We start from the raw sequence: 13,696 nt of genomic DNA, 5'->3' as shown, positions 1-13,696 counted from the left end.
TTCATCGCTCACGCATTTGTCGTTTTCTATTTGTCGCATTTCATCTCAGTGTGTGGTGCTATGCATTATGAAGTTGGTCATCGGTTAATTTCTTCTATGCGATCACGACTTGCAGCTCGTTTCTTTGACCGATTTTTCTCCTCATTTCATCTAAATCCTACATCCAAAAATGACAAATTTTACACTTTTCAAGGATTATTAGTTTTTTAAGCATATGATTGCATATGATTATTTGTATGATTCCTTGTCAGGCTAATGCATTTTTCTTTTAATTTTCCTAATTATTCTCAATAAAAAGGTAAAGTAACTTGGATTTCTATAAGTTATCACCCACAAATGAAGAGAACTCCTCTATTTATAGAGTTCCCAAGTGGGCTTTGTGGGTTTGAGGTTGATTGGCGGGCTATTGAGCCAAACTAATTGGATTTGGGCCTTATTTGACATTTGGATTAAATTAAGCCTATTTTTGGGTTGAATTGGACTTTAGCCCAAGTATAATATCAAATTGGACCAAATTATTTTATGTAGAGTCATGATGAAAAAATGTGTCTTCATCCAGATTTACCAATTTATATCTTCAATTTCAATTTAAGGCACATGTCAACCTCTAATTAGTCTCAAATTTAATGATTTGTAATTTCGCCACTGATTTAATTGATAAATAACATCTCATTTTGTAATTAGTCTAAAATTCATTATTCAATACCATAAAAAAAATATAGCAAAAGATCAAAATAAATACTTTTAAAAATTTAGAGACCAAAATAGATATTTTTGAAAGATTATAAACTAAAATAGAAAAAGAACCAAAATAGGAGTTTAAGCTTCTTATGATTTAACTTTGTTTTCTTGACATAATAGATCAATCAATTTTGAGTCTGAAATTCCATAGAAGGATTACAAAGTCAAATTCGCCGTGAGTTCATTTTTCAGCTTCATTGCATCGATTAAAGGACTTATAATCCGTCTGATTCCATTGATTGGCAGCGAAAGATCATCCAATCTCCATTTGTCATCGAGAGAAAGACGAAGAAGGAATTGAAGCCGATATGTCTCGGAACATCTCATACATAACTGGCACTCAGCTTCTCTCCTTCAAACGCCGGCCAAATGTCGCCATCATCGACGTTAGGTACAACCTCAGGCCGAAATTCCTCTTCAGATTGACGTAATCTGTTTTCATATATCTAAATTTTGGGTCTACGATCTGACAGGGACGACGAGAGGAGTTACGATGGTCATATTGCGGGATCTCTGCACTTCGCTAGTGACAGTTTCTCCGATAAGATCTCTAAGCTTGTCCAAGAAGTGAAAGGGAAAGACACGCTTGTTTTCCACTGCGCTCTCAGCCAGGTTTTCGCTGAACGAAATAAATGCCTTTCACATAATCTATTATCTTTGATATACCTTCATTTTTGCTCTTTTTACTTGTTCTGTTAGGGTTTTTGTTTTAATCGTCTGAAATTTCATTATTCATCAACTTCTTCGGTTGTTTAAAGTTTTAGTAGTTATTGAATTCACATTTGGATTAATTGGAATTATAAGTACTTTTGTTATCTTTCTCTTCGTATGCCACAATAAATTGGAGTTTTGTGAATTTAGATATTGTTCTGCTTTTTTTTTAGTCCTGCGGATGTTGATTTCCTGTATATGTTTATCTGTAGAGAAGGATTTGGGACTCAAACCTGTATGAGACTATGAGTGCTGTCATTTATTCGAATTTTCTAGTGTGCTTCGCATATGTATTATCTCAAAAATCGAGAAGGAGCTACGTTAACTGGTTCCTGTACTTTTCTTCCCATAATCAAACTGAAACCGACTTATTTGTAATACATGAAAAAATTTGACGGGGACCTTTTAGTTTAATGTGGTGAGAAAGTAAATATACTTGGCAGCGATGTCCTGATCAGACGAGTTATTTTTGTTAGTTATAAGTTATAATTCCTAATAGAAAGGGGCGGTCGAGATTGGTAGTACGAAGAAGAGAAACTTACTTGCGTTGGAAATACAGCTATAGAGGTTAGTACATGAACTAAACAAATTATGGAGGAGAACCTTGAGGATGGTTTACAAATATGAGGAAATGGGGAAGCATAGAAGCCCATAGCTAAGATGACACCTCTTCCTGACTACCTGGTTAAGATGGCACACTCGTTAAAGCTGTAAAACAGTTTACCCTATTTCTTGGGCCATTTGGGAAGAAAGTGGTCAGGAAAAAAAAAATTATTAGATGGTTTGGAGGTTAGAAAGAGAGAGAGAGAGTGAATGTACGCTCCAAGAGAGAGGGGGGGAGTGAAGAAGACGGAATATAGATTCAAAGGAAAGCTAAAGCCCTTTGGATGAATGCAGTATTTTTTTCCTCCTGAACTGGATGAATGCAGTTAAAGCATTTACATTGGTCAAATGGCTAGATAGGAACTTCCGGCCATTCAATAGAAGGAAAAGGAATGGAGGGATGCTTTAAATTTATGTAAGTACCATTGTTCTTATCATTAATCTAGTTCTTTCTGTAACCACATTCCTTTTTTAAATTAAATCGAATTGAGGTGCTACCAAGAACAAAAACAATGGTTGATTAGTAAGCATATTATTTTTCTTTAAAAACAGAATTTATTTTTCTTTCCAAAAAAAAAAAAAAAGAGGAAACTATTAAAAGGTCCCAGATTGGCCGATTGCTATTGAAAGAACCCCAATATATCAAGATCATACATCATATGGTTACCTATTTTTCCCATACTACAAGCGTTTCTACATTTCTCTAATGTTCACCAACAGATAGTATTACCATTTATCACTATGTATGTAGTTAAATGTTTAATTAAGTGGATGCTTATTGTGAAAATGAAATGCCGTGAGTCGTATTTGAATAGCAGTTGTAACATACACCTAATTTTATATTCTTTATATTCTAATTCTTGCAAATCTTGGATTTTGGTAGTATGATCATTCGTTCGACAGAAACATGGCCTGGGTGTTATACTCAGACTAGTATAGTGACAAGCTAAGCTCTGGCTGAAATTCCTCTTGAAAATTATTCGACAATGTCAAAAGTTCAAGTAATCGTATTATATGATATAACCTAGAAGGTGTCTCACCATTTTCATATAGTCTTCCTGCATAAATCTAGGTTCTTGGGTTCCTATCCCACCACTCCCATGATTTCTGAATTTTTTTTTCCTGTTTTACATAAATCCCTTTGCAACTGCAGTTTCACGAAGTAAAATTAAGGGTAAGGGCAAAATCTGTATTTCTGTTGGGGGACTTTCAAGCCTTTTTCAATCTGGAATTAGAGCTTTGCTTATTGTTCATGCTCTTACTAACAGTTCATTCATCTATATAATATCTCGTTTGGGTTTTGTGGGGTGAGAGGAATAGTAGGGTGCTTAAGGGGCTTGAGAGGGAAACTGGGGAGAGTTGGTCTCTTGATCGCTTTTATGTGTCTCACTGGGCTTCGATTTGGAAGGTTTTTTGTAATTATTCGATTGATATGATCTTGTTTAGTTGGAGTCCTTCTTGTAGTGGGATTTCTCTTTTTTTGTGGGCTGGTTTTTTGTTTGCCGGTATATTCTTTCATTTTTTTTCTCAATGAAAGTTGTTCTATTCAAAAAAAAAAAATAAAAAATATGTCCTCGAAACTATGGAACCTTTAGTTTTCCCTTTCTCTAACTTCACCTTAGTTCTTCTTCCACTGCCTCTCTCCCTTGTAATTCCCCCAGTTGCTTTTTCTGGCTTTTGTTGTCACGCTAGTGCGGACAATTGTTCATGAATGAAGTTTATCTGTAGAAAAAATTGATTAATCTTGCGTCTTGCCTCTGTATCATCTTTCACCATATGTTTCCATATGGACATCAATTTTCATGTATATTTTGAGAGCGTTTTGGACAAGGAGTTAATTTTTATACTCCTAGGTTATTTTAGTTGGGTTTTAATAGTTTTGTGTTTGGGGTGTAGATTATTTTAATTTGGGTTCTAATAGTATGTATTTGAGGTGTAAGCTATTTTAGTTTGAGAACGAAATAGTAAACATTCTAGCAAAGAATAAAAAAATGATAAATGTAAAATAGTAAAAACGGTAGCAAATAGTAAATATTGTAACAAATGAGGGTTTTGAAATAATGTTTACTGTAGCTAATTGGGAGTTTTGAAATAGTATTTACTGTAACAAAAGGTAGTTATTATAATCTTATGATAATCTTTGTCCCAAACGTCCTTTTTATAGTTTAGCCGGATGTGCAATTCTCGATGATTTTCATGGCAAGATATTAAGGAAAAGCCATCTCATTTCTCTAAGTTCCCTTCTGTTTATGTTCAGCTTCTACTTTTAGAAACTAAGCTTTGTCACAAATCTTATTAACCAAATTGTTTTGTAGGTTCGAGGTCCAAGTTGCGCAAGGAAGCTTGCCAACTATCTCGAGGAGATTAAGGAGGATGGTGGAATAAAAAACATATGTGTTCTTGAACGTGGCTTCAATGGCTGGGAAGCGTCTGGCCGACCTGTTTGTCACTGCAATAATGTGCCTTGCAAGGAGGGGATGTAGGATTCAGTAATTTCATCAAAGCTCACCATGGTTTTTGAAGAACTTAATCAATCAAATGGAGACCTGCATACCTTTGATGACTAAGAATATATGTGGTATGATATTGTTAAAGAAATATGACTTCATAAATATGTGGAATGTTATAGTTGCATTCTATATGTATCCACATCCGATCAACTTGGCTATTAAGTTGTTGAACCCTGGGGTTTGTTTCTGCCAAGTGAATTTATTATCACTTTGGTGTTCAGAGAAGATAGATATGCCTATGATTCATATGGTTGCATTTATAAATGGTGCGGTTGGTTCATGTTATCATGCTAGAGCTTTTTTTAAAAAAATGCCAATGTGATGTTTTATATATTGCCTATTTTCCGAAGGACGAGTTCTAATCAATATCGCATTACTGTTTCGTTATCTACTTTTTAAAAGTGTTTTAAAAAACTCAACTAAGTTTAAAAAATTATAAAGAGAATGTTTGATTTTCTTTACTTTAGAAATTTGGCCAAGAATGTTAAAAATTATGAAAATCATGGTAAGAAAATTTGTAAGAAAACAATCTCAAATTTTTAAAACAAAAAATAATATTGAAGTGTATCACATGGAAATTCAAATAAAATTCAAAAAGAAAAGTTTGAAAACTAAAATCATAAGTTCAACTTAACCAATGGTTAGAAACTCCACAATTGTCTTCACCAATATATATAGAACTGCATACCAGTGTGTAAATATGGAGATAGATCGAGAATTGATATATATTCCCTCTGTTCAAAATTTTAAATTTCACATTGGTTATACTAAAAAAAATGGCCTAATGGTGTTCGATCAAACCTTTCAACCCCACGTTTGTTATATTTTTCATTTATTTCCATCAATATTTAAAAATTCAAAGCTTTTCTTTGCAAGTCAGTGGAAGTGGCTTTGTCACCATAGATAATTTCAACTCCTTGGCATTTTTTTTTTATTTTCCATTTTCAACCTCAAAGCAGCCAAATGTGCAAGATAAATGATACAAACTTATAAACTAAGGACATTGGGCTTTAAATTCCAACTGAATAAACATAATACATTAATACTGCCAATACAACACATTTCCACAATAATTGGTGGTTGCAAAGAAAGAAACCACCAATTGAGAGTTAAATGAATGCCTTATAATAATAAGTTAGCAGCTAGAAATAATGCTAGAGGAAGATTCCCTAAAACAAATGTTATTATGTCTAGAAGTCAATCATATTATCTCACTATTTGAGGAATCCTTTGTGAACATGAAGAAGGCCCTCCTTGGGTCAGTCTTGTATTATAAGACTTGCATTTGAGGCACTTGTGTGCCACAATGTGATAATTAACTTCTGATATCTCACTACAGTCATTGCAAAGAATCCAAACCTGATCATAAATAAAGATCTCAGTTTATCAAATAAACCAGAAGATTCTTTTGAGAAGCCACACATTTTTTACAGTTAACACTCAGCACTTACCATTTTATGTTGGTATATTTGTGGCATTGGCGTCGATGCGACCTGAGATTTCAAGTGAAAATATGTTAGGATAATGTGAATATTAACTGTTGTTATTTTGGTTGGTTTATAAGGGTTTAAACCTCATGATCCAGCTTCTCCCACACGCTCGACATATCGCAATAGGATTTTGAGCAAACAGGGCATGTGTATCTGCAGATTTATTGTAACCAGTAAAGATACAAAACAATGGTTTTGGTAAGTCATTCAAATGATCAGAAAGAACAAAAGGGATTTTCTGTAACAAAGAAGAGATGAACTAACTGTAAGCGTTGCTCCATCTCCTTCACACATTCTAAATGAATAGTGTGTCCACATGGCAAAACGGAAATGTCACTCATTGTATCGAAAAGAAACTGCAGCAGCAGGCGGTTGATTATGTTATTGACAAAGCACATTTTATATTGACAAATGCCATAGTATATGAACATCACAAAATTCCATGTTTCGAAATTCACCTCAAAGCAAACAGGACAGTTGTGGTGCATTGCCTTTTCCACACAATTGTGGGAGTTCTCCATCAGTTTTGAATAGCAACAACCTGAAAAGTTGAAGGAACATCTAAATTCAGTGGCTGGAAAAGTAGAGAGCTCCAAGCAGTTGAAACATTAAAAATGTTCACAAAATCTTACCACACTTTTTGCAGTGAAAAAAGTTATCCTCACCTCCGACCCTGCATAACGAAAAACGAAAATATCTTTAGGGACTAAAACTGTATCTAATAAATCATGAAAGCTATGGAAGAAGATAACTGCATAAATACAGAGAAGTTAAAGGAAATGGTTTGGACCTGCAAATACCACATTCATTACAATGGTACTGCTTCTTTGAAACCTAACAAAACAAAAAGGGTTTTGGGTTACCAAAAATTTAAGAACACGACTAATAATATCGAATTTAACTAGTCAATGTCGATAGAAGCCTACATCGTCATCGAAGAACTTGCACTTTGCGCAAAAGTACCTCCCCATACAAACTCCACATTGTATACAATGTTGTCGCACCTAAAAGAAGTAACAAAAGATAGTTAGTTCTCTTCCCCATATTTTTAGGTGAAGGAGGCTTTGAAGGAAACGACTTACGTCTTGTTCTGTGCCACACAAAGAACAGATGACCTATAGAGAGATTCAAAACAAGAACTCATGAATTAGAATTCATATTTGAGAAAATTTGAAGGTCTTTCTAAATACTCTCTATTTCTTTGTTCTATAATCTCCTCCTAAACGTTCCTAAGATCCTAGCAAAATTAAACTTGAAAGTTGAAACTGGTCGGAATAAAAGCCAAGAGAAAACATGAATTCAGAAGATATGTTCATGAACAACAAGTGAAACATGAAGCTTAATTGATACTTGACATACAAATGATAATTCAGATAATGTAGCTACAAAAGAACAATGAAAGGAAACTTACTTTTTCCATATCATGGCGAGGAATGTCGTGGCGTAAGAGAGGATCCACATCTAATGAATTCTGTAGAAAGAACGTCAATGGGAAGCTTCATGAATCCACTTTCTCAAAAAAATTTACAAAAGTGAAAATAACAATCAATCAGAAGCTAACCTTAGCTTCATTGTGACAATGCCTGCAATAAAAGATTTCATTGCAACAAGGAGCTCTAATCTTACACCTCCTTCTATAATGAGAACACCTTCAAATTATAAACCAAAGAAATAAGAAATCTCCCACGCCAAAGCTCTACTAAAAACCCTAAAAATCATATCCAAATTAATTTAGACACTGTGTAAAAAAGATGAACTACCCGAAGCTGCCATATCCGAGATCGATCAAAGACTTATCGCCATTTGGGGAAATCCAAGCCTCCATTCCGCACTCCGTCATCATCAGAAAAATTCTCCTGAAAATCGATAAAATTAAACACTATGATGAGTGATATATTCAAGAATTACCGGATAATAAAATGAAAACTGATTGAAATATAGGACAAAGAAAACGGACGGACCCCTGTAACCCCAGTAAAAGGGAAAAAAAAAGTTTCGGACAGGAAAATTTCAAACGGTAATCGAATTTGAATTCCTTAAGCTATCATTCTTCGGGTCTGTGTTTTTTACTTTTTCTAAGTATTTATCGAATTTCATTGGAGCGGCGGTTCCGGAGAGGGATCTCGCCGGAGGAGGAGGAAGAGGAAGCGTCAGATTTTCAGTTCACAGAAAATATCGGAGAAGACGGACAGAAAATTCCAAAAATACCCTCCGATTCTTTGGAAAGTTCTACCCGCCGCCGTGTTTTTCTTGTACGCAAATCAAATGACGAGGCGACACGCCAAAGTAATTCGCCATGTTCATATTCCTTTTAACTGTTTTGTACACATTTACCAAAATGCCCTACTCGTCCACCTAATAAAAATTAAACGGCGTCTTCGTCGTCGAAATCCTTTCAACTCTAAATAATGAACCGTTTAGATTGATTTGAAAAAAAAAAAATTTCAAAAACTTATTTTTATTAAATATTTTATCTTTTTAATTAAATATTCGAAAATGTCTTCTAAATACATCTTAAAATTATTGTCGATAAGTGACATACATTCACTTTTTTAAGTTGGAGGTTTGTTTTCCAATACTCACTTTTTATTAACATATTTACCTTTTCATCTAATTTCTCCACTTGTTCAAGAAGAATTATGTCATAATTTTTTTTTTTCATATTTTGATGTGATTTTCAGAGAATAATAATTTTATTTAAATGATTTGAGTTGATTCTAAATGAAACAAAATGGTTAATCTAAGTGAAAATAACCATAAATTATTAACAAGTAGTCTACTTTGATTTTTGAAAAGTAAGATATTTACATTGATACAATTATTTTAAAATCGTTACAAGTCTCAAAGTTTAAAAAGTATTAATTTGATTATTTTCTAACATCTTATTATGATATCTATACTTAAATGTATATTGTGCTTCTTATACTTTTCATTGTTTTTAAAATATTTATTTTTGCCATAGAAAGTGATTGAACTGAAATAAATAGTTTTGAAAATCACAGCGACTAAAATTGGGGAAAAAAAAAGTAGAGATATTTGAATATTTTTTTTACAATAATTATGAAATTGAACCTCGACTTTCAAGGAAGAAAGTTGTACCAATTATGTTTGAGCTAAACCCATTTTAGTTAGGGATATTTAAACCTAAGTTGATTTTTTTTCTTAAAAAAAAAGATAAATGGTAAGTTTAGTTCTTAAATTTAAATTTCGTATTTATGTGTGACTAATCTATTGATAAACTTTTAATTTTGAGATCATTGAATTTTTTAAGAAAAAAATAAAGTTGGAAAACCGTTTTCAAAATTTCAAAAACTAAAAACAAGAAACAAAATTGTTACAATAGGAGGAAGTTGGAGAAATGTGTTATTTAGGTAATTGGTGACGTTCACTTACCAGAAAATGGAAATCAGAAATCAGAAGTCAGAAAGAAATGATATTGGATAAAACGGCAGCGTTTGGTTGCAGGAAGGTCCTCCGGAAGGGGAAGAAGGAAAAGCAGATAGAAAGAAGAAGAAAGAGTAAAGTGAGAATAGGGTTGCAGGAGAAATGGATTTGAATATATATATATATATATATATATATCTATGAGGAGAATTGGGAGTGTGGATAAGTTGCACATCCAAACTGGATAACCACCAAACTAGATTTGAATTTCGGGTACAAACTGAATCGAATCGGGTCCGATATATTCAAATTCTGATGCTCCTTTTCAATTTTCACGCCCTCTGATTAAGATGTTTTTCTTTCTTTTTTTTTTCTCTCTTTTTAAAATTTAATGTGGGTTGAAGATAATCAAGATTCCTTTTGTTTTTTTTTAAAAAAATTATTTATGTAGGTTGATTCTCTTCTTTTTGGTTATTTCAAAAGGATATTTGTAAATATAAATGATCTAAAGTTTAGGATAAAAATAAAATTTGCCTTAATTTTTGAAAATAAGGTTTTTTTTCTTTTTATCCTTTACTGATGAACTTACTCACGCGAAAAAGTTCATCTTGTTCTCTCTCCATTTTCTGTCACTTTCTTTCTCCACTCACGGATCGCTCTCCTTCTCTCGTTGTCTCGCTCTTATACTCTAGTTTCTCCAAAGTTGGTCGGAGCTGCTTTCCTCTCTCATGACCAGAGCTGCTTCTGTGTACTCACCGAAGCGTTCTCTTGCTATCGTATTCTTATTCTTTCTCATTCTCTTGTTCTCTCGAACTCTAGTTTCTCCAAAGTTGGTCATGTCGAAGAAGAATAAAAAAAAAAGAGGGAATAAATAAATAAATAAATATGAAGGAATGACAAATCTATAACTTCACTTGTCAATGACATCAACGTAAGGTCAACTAATATCTAATGAACAATCACATAGTAATCACATGGTAATAAGAAAGAAATGATAAAATATTTAATTTCTAATAAAAGTCACATATCAATTAGAGATAACAATGAGGTAACAATCATATATCAATTACACGACAATCATAAAATACTCAATATCTCATGCAAATCAAAACCCACATGTAAGACAATTGATTTGGAAATAGAAAAAAGGAAAATTTGGGGAAGAATATGAAACCGCCCAAGAACAAAAAGGAAAATAAATATTTTTTTCAAAAAATCAATATGATGTGCTTTGATTCTCACCACAAAAAATGGGTAAGGTGGAAATTATCGCAAAAATATAGATTTCAGACTCAATTCTATAAAAACAAAACCAGGCACCATAAAGAAAATAAAGATTTTTTTTAATATATATATATGAGATTTGAAAATGGTAAATGGAAAATACCTCATTTGTTTTCTTTATTTGGTAAAAGCATAATTTCATAATCTAAAGAAAAAAAATAATAGAGTTTAAAATAGATAAAGAAAGAAGGATAAAAAAAAAACAATGAATTGATTTTGACAAATTGCATTTACAAAGTCATTCTTTATGTTTAGTAAGGTTGGTGCACTAGTTTTGTCTGTTTATATATTATTTTTCATTTTTCTTCCACAAAATTATGTATTCAAATTAAAAGCCAAAATGTAGACTTGCATCATTATTAATAGGCAGCCTCACGATTTCGAATTTAGATATTGAAGCATTCTCATTTAAATTTTTTGCCATATCTGCCAATTTATAAAAAATGAAGGCAAACTTATAATTATAGATTTTGGATTTGCCACCTATTACAATTTTCCTTAGTTTAAATTAATTATAAAGCTGCAATTCAAAACTAATTTAACAGTGATGAATAATTAGCAAAAAATAATCCATTATAATTCTTTAATTCTTTAAAATTGTTTAATAACCACTCAGGGTTGAAAATAAATGTTATTTTTTCCTAAAATTTATTGTGTTCAAAAGGTGTGTAGATATATATATATATATATATTATTTTTTGGGATATATTTTTGCCATTTCTTTCTTCTGGAAATTCGAAGATCGTTTTTTCAACCTAGTTTGGTACAATAAGGAATGTTTTGATTTTTCTCTTATCTTTGTGGTATGTGTTTGTGGAGACCGGGAAAAAAGTGCTAAATATTCTTTTTCCTTTTCTTTTTCTTGTCCCCTTTTTCTTTTTTAAATAAATATCCAATAGATATTTATTTTCTTCTCTTCTTCTTCTTTTTTAAAAAAACTTTTTTAGTCCATAGATTTTGGATCTAATTTTCATTTAGTCCATAAATTTCAAAATGTTATAATTTTATATTTAACATTTGAGTTTTGCTTCATTTTGGTCCATATATTTCAAGATTTACACTTTTGACATCGATTAACTAAGTTTCACCATTTTTATCACTTTTAAAATTTGACGTCATGATTATTTTTAATTATTTGATAAAAATTGATGTCAATAATTAAAAGTGGGTATTTGATAAAAAAAATTAAGGTTAAAAATGTAAAATCTTGAAATCCATAGACTAAATTGAAACAAAATTCAAATCAAAGGTTAAATTGTAACAAAATCCAAGAACTAAGTTGTAACATTTTAAAACCTAGTGAATACCAAATAGAAACTAGAATCAAAACTTAGCAACCAAGAAAGAATTATTCCTTTTTTTTCTTGATTCATGACCATTGATGGCGTAAAGTTTTTTCTACGATGGTTTATAATCTAAAAAGTTTCATAAAATATCTTTCTTTTTTTTTTAAAAAAATATTTTTTTCAATCATAAATTTGTCCAAGGATGTGAATGTAATCTCAAGTTATATCATAGTGAACATACTTCAATTGACATATAAATGTGTTATTGACTAAAAGGTATGTAATTTGAATCCTTCTAATCCCTTAAAATATTGTAATTAATATTTGAAAATATGAATAATTAATTGTTTGTGACGGGTGACAATTCAAACTCCTTACCTTTTGGTTGATTATATATACTTCAATCCATTAATTGTATTCAAGTCCACTCAAAATTATCGTTGATTATGGTAGGACAAAAGTTGTGTCTATAGTAGAAAAATGGATATCTAGTAAAATTTAGTTATCTCCTAGAGGAAAAAAATTAACAAATAGATACTATTTTCTATTGTAAATTTAGGTCAACATAGCTTAACCAGTTATTTTTTTAAAAAAAAAATCCAAGTTCATCTCTATGTTGTTTTTTATGTTTTAAAACATATTCATATTAATATTAATTTTCAAAATTTTCAATTAAAATAAAATTCGTTTATCAATATAACAATTTTTTCTAACAATAGTCAAGAACACAAGTTTAAATATGAGCTCCATATATCTTTATAAATTATATTGTTATGTACATTTTAGCTTAAACTCACATTAAATAAAAAGTTTGTCTAGTAATAGTTAGAAAGATTCTGATCATCACCTATCTTCATACATCCTAACTTTATCGCATATATAGAAAACTAATTACAATATTTCAAAAAAGAAATAAGAAGAATTTGACACATGATAAATTGTGATTGAATAATTTGATGGAATACACGTTGCGATTAATAGAAAGAAAAAAAAAAAAAAAAAAAAAAAAGCACATTTGACATTTCTAATCATAACGCGTAAAAACTATAGAATAAAAAAGCACATGAAAAGGAACCAAAGAAAGTTCTCATACCATGTGTATGGTCCAAATTATGCAACTTCATATAGAACTTTAGTTCTGTTGAATTGGTTCTTTCATCAAACATTATTTTGTGTTTGTATCCACTTTTTTTGCTAGATTCTTTTTCATAAAATTTACCCATAGCTAAAAAATCCAGAAGTGGGTTTCACATGCTTCAACATAAAAGCTATATAAAATTATTCTATATCTAACTTATAGGATATTGTATGATTTTTTTTTTTTTTTTTTTGGATAAGATGACGATAGGATATCGATTCAATACGTCAAATGAAAATATATAAGATAAATTGATTTTTTATAAGATATTTTTAAAAGAATCTTGAACATCAATAAATGAAATAATTTATAACATTGTTTTTCTTCTTTCAATAAAAAAATATTTTGCTATTTTTAAAATATTTTTAGTAATTTTGTCATTTAAAATAATTACTCTATTTTTAGTTTCTACTCATCATTTTACTAAAAAAATTTATTAAAATACAAAAGAAGGAACTGTTTAGAAAATAAAATTTCTAACACCCAGCCGATAAATTTAGATTCTTCTTCTGTTTTCTTTTTTTAGTAAAAATATATATCTATAAGATT

General features: G+C 30.9%; 2 protein-coding genes across 3 annotated transcripts; one reads left to right on the top strand and one right to left on the bottom strand.

Annotated features, from left to right (window-relative positions):
• Positions 1-766: 766 nt before the first annotated feature.
• On the top strand, positions 767-4,850 carry CDC25 (Rhodanese/Cell cycle control phosphatase superfamily protein). Its single transcript, XM_039027414.2, has 3 exons — positions 767-1,132; positions 1,215-1,353; positions 4,371-4,850. Exons 1-3 carry the CDS (start codon positions 1,050-1,052, stop codon positions 4,536-4,538), a joined length of 390 nt encoding a protein of 129 aa, XP_038883342.1. The 5' UTR covers positions 767-1,049; the 3' UTR covers positions 4,539-4,850.
• A 724-nt stretch (positions 4,851-5,574) lies between these two features.
• Positions 5,575-9,766, bottom strand: LOC120073880 (E3 ubiquitin-protein ligase RZFP34-like). 2 transcript variants are annotated; one of them, XM_039026794.2, is made up of 13 exons: positions 9,449-9,766; positions 7,816-7,911; positions 7,617-7,704; positions 7,467-7,526; positions 7,138-7,170; positions 6,982-7,059; positions 6,846-6,889; positions 6,688-6,728; positions 6,514-6,596; positions 6,320-6,411; positions 6,139-6,208; positions 6,017-6,058; positions 5,575-5,924 (listed from the first exon to the last, which is right to left on the bottom strand). In XM_039026794.2, the coding sequence occupies exons 2-13, from the start codon at positions 7,896-7,898 to the stop codon at positions 5,772-5,774; spliced, it is 867 nt and encodes a 288-aa protein (XP_038882722.1). In that variant the 5' UTR covers positions 7,899-7,911; positions 9,449-9,766; the 3' UTR covers positions 5,575-5,771. The 2 variants fall into 2 exon arrangements, with proteins under 2 accessions (XP_038882722.1, XP_038882721.1); XM_039026793.2 differs by lacking the exon at positions 9,449-9,766 and adding an exon at positions 8,017-8,352.
• Positions 9,767-13,696: the final 3,930 nt, after the last annotated feature.

The sequence above is a fragment of the Benincasa hispida genome, chromosome 3 (assembly GCF_027475165.1).
Source record: "Benincasa hispida cultivar pf3 chromosome 3, pf3_genome.v1.1, whole genome shotgun sequence".
Classification (NCBI taxonomy): Eukaryota; Viridiplantae; Streptophyta; class Magnoliopsida; order Cucurbitales; family Cucurbitaceae; genus Benincasa; species Benincasa hispida.
This window is presented reverse-complemented; position numbering and strand designations above follow the sequence as displayed.

Excerpts from the sequence above, each read along its gene's own strand:
- CDC25 (XM_039027414.2), top strand. The coding sequence starts at position 1,050 with ATGTCTCGGAACATCTCATACATAACTGGCACTCAGCTTCTCTCCTTC. Across the intron at positions 1,133-1,214 it reads GTCGCCATCATCGACGTTAG|GGACGACGAGAGGAGTTACG; the intron begins GTACAACCTCAG and ends ACGATCTGACAG. Across the intron at positions 1,354-4,370 it reads TCCACTGCGCTCTCAGCCAG|GTTCGAGGTCCAAGTTGCGC; the intron begins GTTTTCGCTGAA and ends ATTGTTTTGTAG.
- LOC120073880 (XM_039026794.2), bottom strand. The coding sequence starts at position 7,898 with ATGATGACGGAGTGCGGAATGGAGGCTTGGATTTCCCCAAATGGCGAT. Across the intron at positions 6,890-6,981 it reads GCAAGTTCTTCGATGACGAT|GTTTCAAAGAAGCAGTACCA; the intron begins GTAGGCTTCTAT and ends TTGTTTTGTTAG. Across the intron at positions 6,729-6,845 it reads AATGAATGTGGTATTTGCAG|GGTCGGAGGTGAGGATAACT; the intron begins GTCCAAACCATT and ends TTCGTTATGCAG.